The following is a 10,612-nucleotide window of genomic DNA, read 5'->3' on the forward strand; positions in this document are numbered from 1 at the left end:
GAAGAAAGCAGAAGTGAAAGCCATCTGGCTATCAGACCATGCTCCTATGTTAGCTGTGTTAGAAATAGGGGTTTGTAACAAACAAAGAATTTGGAGGTATAACCCCATTGTCTCTGCAAATGAGGAGAGTAGAACTAAATTACAAAAGGAACTCAATGGATTTTTTAGTATTAATGCAACAGGCGAGGTTAAAGAAACAATAGTCTGGGATACACATAAAGCAGTGATGAGAGGTAACTGCATTAGTACGGAAGCTTTCCTTAGGAAATCCTGGAATGTTAAGAGGAATAATCTATTAAAAGAGATAGAATTAATCCAAGAAACTTTAAAAATTACAAGAAACAGAGAATGGAATTTATTACTATCATTTAAGAAAAAGCAATTGCAATTACTTGATGAGGAAAATTGGAATAAAATGAAGATGATTATGAAACATAGAATTAGAAGCTGGAACAAGAAATCTATGAAGCAAATGGTACATTATTTAAAAAAAAGAAAAGAGAAATCTTTTATCTCTGCTTTAAAAGATAAGGATGGTCTAATAAAACGTAATATTGTAGAAATGGAAAAAATAATGAGAGACTTTTATGGGGAATTATATAAAAAAGAGTATGTTGTTTCACAAACTTCAGAGGTTAAAAAGCAATTAAAGAAAGAGGACAGTCAAATGTTAAATGCAAAAATTACAAGTGAGGAGATATCTAGAGTTATTAAGGGATTGAAACCTGCTAAAGCTCCTGGTCCAGATGGTTTTACAGCTGAATATTATAAAGTGTATATGAATGAATTATTACCGTATATGGAGAAATTGTTTAATAATGTAATGGAAACTTTTGAAACTCCACAGACGTGGAAAATGTCAGAAATTATAATGGTCCCAAAACCAGATCGTGATTTAACGGATCCTAGTTCCTATCGCCCTATTAGCTTGTTAAATCAGGACTACAAGATATTTATGAAAATATTGGCAAATAGGGTGGAGAATATATTACCAAAAATAATTGGAGAAGATCAATATGGATTTGTGAAAGGAAGGAAAATCTTTGAACCAATAAGAAACGTGATTAATGTTCTACATCATGCTACCAGTACCAAAAGGAAATTAAGCATTTTAAAATTAGATGTTTATAAGGCCTTTGATAAAGTTAATCATGAATACCTATTTCAACTATGTAAAGATCTAAATATGGGAAATAAATTTTGTAAAGTTATAGAATCAATATATAAGGATAATGTAGCTCAAATTAGAGTAAATGGCAATAGAACAGAAATGATTAAAATTCAAAATGGAACTAAACAGGGTTGCCCATTATCCCCAATGCTATTTGCATTAGCAATCGAGACCTTAGCAAATAAAATTAGAAATGATAAGGAATGGAGAGGCTATCAAATAGGGGAACTTGAATTGAAATTAAACTTATTTGCAGATGATGCTATAGTAATGTCTGAAACCCCAATTGAAATGATGAAAAAAATAATGATATTACTTCAAGAATTTAAAGATCAATCTGGGCTTAAGGTTAATATAGAAAAATCAAAGATAATATGCTTAAATACTGGCCCCAAAGAGCAAATTGAAATTCAAAAAATCTCAAGATTGAAATTAGGTTGTAAAAAAATGAAATATTTGGGAATTTGGTTATTTAAAAATCCATCTAAAATAACAACGGCCAATTATAACTTAATATGGAAAAAAATCCAGAAGCAGATCAAAAATTGGAAGGGAAAAAATTTAGGAAGAATGGCTAAGATAAGGGCCCTTAAGATGATGATAATACCAAAGATGATGTATTTGTTTCAAGTTTTACCGGGCAGTTTTTCTGAGGCAAAATTAAGAGAATGGGATAATAGACTAAACTTTTGGATTGAAGGAGAGAAAAAATCTAGAATAAGGAAGCATTGGCAGTATGCACAAGAAAAAGAAGGAGGTTGGGGAAGCCCATCTCTAGTATTATATAGAAATGCATTTCAAATTGAAAGGTTAATCGAGCTACAGTTATGGGGGGAAAAGAAATGGGTAGAATTAGAAAGAGAAATTAATAATATAAATAATAAAGAATTATTATTTAAAAGTTGGAATAGAATTGAAATTAGTACCCTAAGTGATTCTTTTAAAGCATGTTTAGAAATATGGCTTAAATGGCAGAGAACAAGTGGAATAAAGTTATCCAAGCTATCAACGTTGCATGCACTGAATATAGGGGATGAGGCTAATTTAATTAGAATCATTAAAATATTAAATAGTAAAGGGGTAATGAGAATGGAACAGCTATATGAGAAAGATGGAAGAGTTAGTAGAACTAGATTGGAATGGTTGATCGGTAAACAGCAATGGTTGCAGATTAATGCAATATGTACATGTTTAAATAAAAGTGAGAATAAAGAAGCCTTCTTACGAGAAGAAAATAATTTGGAAAAAATAATAAGGGTAAAGATAAATGAAAGTAAAGGACAAGCCAGTAACATATATAGAATGCTATTGCAGAGGCAAGAAGAGGTAGTTAAAAGTTTAACAAGATGTTGGCAGGATGACTTACAAATAGACGAAAGAGAAATGGAAGAAATAATAGTAAACATATATAAGATTAAAAACACGAGAGTTAAAGAGATGAGAAGAAAAATCTTACATAAGTGGTATTATACACCTGCACAACTTGCATACTTCCAGGGGAAAGAGAAAGGTAAATGCTGGCATGGATGCCAGAAAAAAGGAATCTTTATGCACATGATCTGGGAATGTATAGAAATACAGAAATTCTGGAAGGTAGTCCAGAATGAAATTAACAAAATGTTAAACATTAATTGGATAATTGCAAAAGAAACAGCAATCTTAATTAAATATAGGGAACTAGGAGAATCTAAAGAAATTAAAACTGTAGCATTGGAAAGTGCTCAAGCGGTGATAGTATTAGGATGGAAAGACTCTACAAAATGGACACTACAGAATTGGTATTGGTACATGGTGGATTACATACATTTTGAAATTATGGAAATAAGATTAAATAATTTTGATGAGAATAAACTAGAGAAGCTGATGGTGCGATGGAACAAGGTAAAAGATTATATGCTAAGTAGAATCTGTGATGTAAATACGAAAAATAAACTACAATCACTCTTTTAGTAAAAAAAAAAGCTTTCAAGATAGAGCCAAGGATCAATAGATAGACAAATAACTCAAAAGTCTTTGAATCCTCCTATAGGGGTGGTGGGGGTGACGGGGTGTGTGTGTTGTTTGGTGATGGGCACATGCACTGTGCACTGTTATATGTTCGTTTTTTGTAAACCTATAAAATCAATAAAAAATTTATTTAAAAAAAAAAAAACATCTACATGAAACCGCTGGGTGAGATCATCCAAGGACATGGGGTGAGGTATCATCAATATGCTGATGATACCCAGCTTTACATCTCCACCCCATGCCCAGTCAACGAAGCGGTGGAAGTGATGTGCCGGTGCCTGGAGGCTGTTGGGGCCTGGATGGGTGTCAACAGACTCAAACTCAACCCGGATAAGACGGAGTGGCTGAGGGTTCTGCCTCCCAAGGACAATCCCATTTGTCCGTCCATCACCCTGGGGGGGGGAATCATTGCCCCCCTCAGAGAGGGTCCGCAACTTGGGCATCCTCCTCGATCCACAGCTTACATTAGAAAACCATCTCTCAGCTGTGGCAAGGGGGGCGTTTGCCCAGGTTCGCCTGGTGCACCAGTTGCGGCCCTATCTGGACCGGGACTCATTGCTCACAGTCACTCATGCCCTCATCACCTCGAGGTTCGACTACTGTAATGCTCTCTACATGGGGCTACCTCTGAAAAGTGTTCGAAAACTTCAGATCGTGCAGAATGCAGCTGCCAGAGCAGTCATGGGCTTACCTAGGTATGCCCATGTTTCACCATCACTCCGCAGTCTGCATTGGCTGCCGATCAATTTCTGGTCACAATTCAAAGTGTTGGTTATGACCTTTAAAGCCCTTCATGGCATCGGACCAGAATACCTCCGAGACCGCCTCCTGCCGCACGAATCCCAGCGACCGATTAGGTCCCACAGAGTGGGCCTTCTCCGGGTCCGGTCAACTAAACAGTGTCGGTTGGCGGGCTCCAGGGGAAGAGCCTTCTCTGTGGCGGCACCGGCTCTCTGGAACCAACTCCCCCCGGAGATTAGAACTGCCCCTACTCTACCTGCCTTCCGTAAACTCCTTAAAACCCACCTTTGCCGTCAGGCATGGGGGAACTAAGACATCTCCCCCTGGGCATGTTTAAATTGTGTATGGTATGCTTGTGAGTGTGTATGTACTATATGGGGTTTTCTTTTTAAATCTTAAATGTTTTAAATGTATTCAGATTATTTATGATTTGTTTTTCTCTGCTGTGAGCCGCCCCGAGTCCTCGGAGAGGGGCGGCATACAAATCTAAATAATCAATAAAATAAATAAATAAATATGGGATTTCTCTTTTCTTTTTTTCAAATAATGTGCCATTTGTTTCATTGATTTGTTCCCCCATCCTCTGATTCTCTGTTTTACAATCATCTTCATTTTATTCCATCTTTCTTCATCAAGTGATTGTAATTTCTTTTTCTTAAATAATAGTAATGTGTTCCAAGCTCTATTTCTTGTAATTTTTAAAGTTTCTTGAATTAAATCTATTTCTTTTAATAGGCTTTGTCTTTCAACTTCCCAGGATTTCCTAATAAAAGCTTCAGTGCTAATACACTTACCCCTCATGACAGCCTTATGTGTATCCCAAACTATTGTTTGCTTAACTTCGCCTGTTGCGTTAATACTAAAAAATTCACTCAGTTCCTTTTGTAATTTAAGTCTATTTTTCTCACTAGCTGAAACCACAGGGTTATATCTCCAAATCCTTTGTTGCCTACCAACGTCTATCTCAATCACTGCCAACAGTGGGGCATGGTCTGATAACCAAATGCTTTTAACTTCTACTTTCTTAAGTTGTACCTCAGCTGTTTTATTAATTAATATATAATCAATGCAACTAAATTTATTATGTCTTGCTGAGTAAAATGTATCCCTGTTTACTATATTTACATGTAGGTCCATCATATTAATTTTATTTAAATGTAACTTTTTCTTTTCTCCCCTCCCTGCTGTTAATTCCAGGTTGAAATCGCCTGCTAAAATCACTGTGCCTTCTGCAAAATTATCTAATTTACGCTTTACATTCATTATGAATTGTTTTGCATTTACATTGGGAGCATAAATTACTGCTAAAGTTACTAACTTATTATTTATTTTCCCCTTGATAAATAGCATTCTACCGTCTTTGTCTCTTTTAATATTAATTAATTGAAATGATATTCTTTGATTAATCAAGATGGCAACTCCTCTTGATTTTGCCGTCCCTCTCGACTCGTAAGCCCTTTGCCACTCATCATTTGTAACTAATTTATCTAATTTTCCCCTTCCTTTATGAGTTTCTGATAAAAATAAAATATCAGCTTTACTGTCCCTAGCCAGCTTCATGATTCTATAACGTTTTTTCTGTGATGAGAGACCATTTACGTTTAACGATAATAACACTGTTTCACCCATTTACATGATTTTAAATATATTTCCCCCTTCTGCAAAACAGAGCCTGCTGGAAAAATGCTTGTTGATTATCATGAATCCCCACCCTAGTGCCTCTTCCCTCCCCCCCCCCTAAGGGGAGGCAACAAAAAAAACTTTCGTTATCCAAGAGGCACTCCTGAATTTGCGTTCCACTAGAGACCTCCCCCATCTCCCCTTTTAAAACAATAAAGAAAGATCCCCCCTCCTTCCCTCTTTTCCCCTTGTTGGTTAGCATAAAATACATAAAGAAGTTAATTGGTTGAGAACAATAATACCATAATGGCAGATCAGCTCAGTTCAGTTATTTATTTTTTCTTCTGGTGCGTGATTCTCGATTCTTCTCTTTTTTCCTTCTCCTGAAGTAATTCAAGTTCCTTTTGCAGAGCTGCAATTTTTTCCTCTTTGCTTTGTTCTGCTGCACGAGTTGGTTGGAGCATAAACAAATCATTTTCTCCTCTTCCGTGTCTCCCGTCCCCGTCTCCTACTTCTGGCTTGCCCTTTGATGTTGATGCCTGGGAAGTTGCCTTCGAATCAATCCCCAGCTGTTGAAGCAGTTTTTCCCCCTCCTCCAGAGATCTCGCCTGGAAAACTTTGGAGTCTTTAAAAACAATTACTGTGGCAGGATAACGCCATGAGAAACGGATTCCATTTTCGTATAATTGGGAGGTGACATCTTTCATCTGATTTCTCATCCTGAGAGTTTCTGCAGACAAGTCTTTTAGAATGCGTATTGGAGTGGCTTTATAACGTAAGTTTGAAATCTGCTTTAGTTCTCTGAAGATTTCTGCTGCCCTCCTTTCCGAATTAAATCTTACAATAACATCTCTTTGATCTCCTTGATTCCGAGATCCAAATGCCCAGTGTGCTCTTTCAAATTCACCTAGATCACTTTTGATGTTATTTTCACTGAACCATTGGTAAATTGCTTGGATAAGATGTTTACCCTCCGCAAAATCTTTTTTAAATCCCCTCAGGCGGAGATTAGGTCTTCTCTGTCTGTCCTCCAAGATAATTATACGTAATTCCTGACGACTCTTTCCCTCCTCCAGTTTCACAATTCTTTGATCTTGTGTTTTTGACTGCTCTTTTAAATCAGCAACCACAGCTCCCACGGCAGATATCTCCTTTTTCATATCTTGGAGCAACTGTCCCATATTGGCAAATGCCGTTAACAATGAATCCATTTTTCCCTCCAGCTCCGTAGTAGACGCCATCTTTTCTTTGTTCTCACTTTTCCCCCTACTCACGTTTAAAACTGCAGCTTGCACCTTCTTTTGTCTCTTTTTTATAAAGTTTTCAAAAGCTCCGTTCAATCCACTTCCTCTCAATTCACTTTCCACCAAGCTAGAGAGGGTTGTCAGAGGTTAACTTTCACTTTTCCTAATTCACATTAGGGAGCTCTCTGTAGATGCGTCTATCTAACTAGTTGACGCATGCGCAAAATCGACACCTTAAACACCAAAATACACTATAGAAGAAGAGTCAGTGTTGTATGGTTTTCTTGGTTTTTTAGATTATAAATTTAAATTAATTGGATTTAGGACATTACATATTGTTCCGTTATATGTTGTAAGACACCCTGAGTCCTCGGAGAGGGGTGGCATAAAAGTCCAATAAATAAATAAATAATAAATAAATCTTAAACCCATAAGAGGACATGTTGGAGGCTTCAGGGTTCCCAAGAAGCTCGTCTGCTCCAAAGATAAAACACCCAGGTACAAAATGAGCAATGTGGTATATGTGCAGTAGAAAGCAGTGAGACATGGGCAGACCTCTACTTTGCAGAAACAAAACAATCACTTCACAAATGCATGGCACAACATAGGAGAACAGGACGAGATTCAGTAATCCATCTGTATTTCGATGATAAAGGCCACTCTTTTGAAGACAGCAAAGTCATACCTAAATCATAAAATATATGTTGGTCTGTTCCCTAAAACATCGCCACCATGTGGATCCTCAAAAGGTTGCCTTTTGGGGTGGCATACAAATCTAAGAAATTATTGTTGTTGTTGTTGTTGTTGTTGGCTTGTCTTGGTTAGCTAGGCTATGAAACCTTCGACAACACCGAGCAGAGAATTTTAACAGAGCGTGGATGTGTGATGAAGCCAAAACACAGACGTAGTTGAATAAGTATTATTTACATATAAACAAAATATAAACAATCCAGAATAAGCATGAAGCAAATACAGAATAATAAGCACTGAGCAATCACAAGATAGAAGCACAAAGCAAAATACAATATAGATAATAAGCATGAAGCTTATACAAGCATGAAGCTTAAACACAACTCCCCCTTCTCAGGCAAAAGTAAAGGAAGTGACTGAGCAGAATAATGAGCTTTTATAGCTTCAACGAGGAAGTTATGAAACAGCCTTGAATATTAACTCTTCAAGTACAAGTTAACTCTTTGAGTGCACATTAACTCTTTAAGTACAAGTTTAGTACAAGTGTACAATATGCAGTTTACAATGGCAACCCCTAACAACCATGTACCTTGTACTAACAATTATTATTATTATTATTATTATTATTATTATTATTATTATTATTATTTCAGCTACTGTCCTATTGAAAACTCTTCCCATTGAAACTCAACAGCCCCCCCCATCCTCCTAAACTTCTGGAGGATGTTTATTATTTATTTGTTTATTGGATTTATATGCAACCCCTCTCTGAGGACTCAGGATGGCTTACAACATATAAAAAACAATACAAAGAAGAGAGTCTGCGGAGAGGGGCGGCATACAAATCTAATAATTTATTATTAAATTAATTATTATTATTAAATTTAAAATCTAAAACCCATGTTTAAAAATCAATCATCCCCATTCAAACAGGCAAATATCATACATCAGACAGGGGGCTGGAAACTAATGGCCCCAAGCCTGACAGCACAAATGAATTTTCAAACCCTTGCAGAAGGCAAGAAGGATGGGGGAAGTGTGAATCTCTGGGGGGAGCTGATTCCAGAGATCCTGGCCCTCCACTCACAAGGCGCTTCCCCTAGGCCCCACCAGATGACATTGTCTAGTTCTTCCAGGCATTGGGATTTTTTAAAAAAATATTAATGGGCTTTTAATTATTTCTAACATCAGACTACTATTGTACACTGCTTTATTGTTGCTGTTAGCCACCCCGAGTCTCTGGAGAGGGGAGGCATACAAATCCAATAAACAAACAAACAAACAAATAAACAAACAAACAAACAAATAAATAAAATGATTACCATAAGGTAGTCGTATATATTGTGTCTTTTAAAAAACTGGAGGTAATCTTTCTACTTGTTTAAGATGAGCAACCAGAAAAATATTTTATCTTTTTATCACTATATCTATATTTCAATTTACCAATTACAATGTTCCCTCGATTTTCGCGGGTTCAAACTTCGTGAAAAGTCTATACCACGGTTTTTCAAAAATATTAATTAAAAAATACTTCACAGGTTTTTCCCCTATACCATGGTTTTTCTCGCCCAATGACGTCATATGTCATCACCAAACTTTTGTCTGCCTTTAATAAATATTTTTTTTAATAAACTTTAATAAATAAATATGGTGAGTAAAAATATAAATGGTTGCTAAGGGAATGGGAAATTGTAATTTAGGGGTTTAAAGTGTTAAGTTAAGGCTTGTGATACTGTTCATAGCCAAAAATAGTTTATTTACTTCCACATCTCTACTTCACAGAAATTCAACTTTCATGGGTGGTCTCGGAACGCATCCCCCGCGAAAATTGAGGGAACACTGTACTATAAAAGCAATATTACTTACTTTTTCTCAGATACTGAAAAATGCACCAAGTGCCCAAATGATAAATATCCTACTGATGACAGAATCCAATGTATCCCCAAGAAAATAACCTTCCTGTCCTATGAAGAACATCTGGGCATCATCCTGGTTTCCTTTGCTGTACTCTTGTTTCTAACCACAAACATAGTTTTAGTCATATTCCTTAAATACTTAGAAACTCCCATTGTCAAAGCTAACAACCGTGATCTGTCCTACATCCTCCTCATTTCCCTCTTGCTCTGCTTCTTGTCCTCCTTTTTCTTCATTGGCCGACCAAGGAAAGCCACCTGTCTTCTCCGACAAACAGTGTTCAGCATCATCTTCTCAGCAGCTGTGTCTTGTGTGTTAGCCAAAACAATCATGGTTGTGCTGGCTTTCCTGGCCACAAAACCTGGGAACAGGGTGAGAAGATGGTTGGGGAAGAGCTTGGCCAACTCCATCATCCTTTCTGGTTCTGCTGGAAAAATGGTAATTTGTGCAATCTGGCTGGGAGTTTCTCCCCCATTTCCTGACTCTGACTTACACTCCCAGCCTGGAGAGATCATTCTGCGATGCAATGAAGGCTCTGCCACTATGTTTTATGTTGTTCTCAGTTACATGGGTTTCCTTGCTGCCATTTGCTTCACAGTGGCTTTCCTGGCCAGGAACCTACCTGGAGCCTTCAATGAAGCCAAACTGATCACCTTCAGCATGCTGGTCTTCTGCAGCGTCTGGATCTCCTTCCTACCCACCTACTTGAGCACCAAAGGGAAATACATGGTGGCTGTGCAAGTTTTCTCCATCTTGGCTTCTGGTGCTGGCCTGCTGGGTTGCATCTTCTTCCCCAAATGCTACATTATCATCCTGAGACCAGATCTAAATACTAAGGAACATTTAATGATAAAAGTCGGTATCTGATCATGAAGTAGTTTCTCAGGCTCCGAACAAATGGAACGGTGGAAGTGATGTGCCGGTGCCTAGAGACTGTTGGGGTCTGGATTGCTGTCAACAAGCTCAAACTCAATCCAGACAAGATGGAGTGGCTGTGGGTTTTGCCTCCCAAGGACAATTCCATCTGTCCATCCATTACCCTGGGGGGGGGAATTATTGACCCCCTCAGAGAGGGTTCACAACCTGGGCATCCTCCTCGATCCACAGCTAACATTGGAACACCATCTCTCGCCTGGTGCACCAGTTGCGGCCCTATTTGGACAGGGAGTCATTGCTCACAGTCGCTCATGCCCTCATCACCTCGAGGTTCGATTACTGCAACACT

General features: G+C 37.7%; 1 protein-coding gene across 1 annotated transcript in view; it reads left to right on the forward strand.

Moving 5' to 3' along the window:
• Nucleotides 1–10,254, forward strand: part of LOC139163191 (vomeronasal type-2 receptor 26-like) — a 32,750-nt gene extending 22,496 nt beyond the window's left edge. The window contains exon 7 of the mRNA XM_070744152.1: nt 9,350–10,254. Within this exon, the coding sequence (XP_070600253.1) occupies nt 9,350–10,254 (905 nt within the window). The remainder of the gene's footprint in view (nt 1–9,349) is intronic.
• The last annotated feature ends 358 nt before the right edge of the window (nt 10,255–10,612 follow it).

The sequence above is a fragment of the Erythrolamprus reginae genome, chromosome 2, assembly GCF_031021105.1.
Source record: "Erythrolamprus reginae isolate rEryReg1 chromosome 2, rEryReg1.hap1, whole genome shotgun sequence".
Lineage (NCBI taxonomy): Eukaryota > Metazoa > Chordata > Lepidosauria > Squamata > Dipsadidae > Erythrolamprus > Erythrolamprus reginae.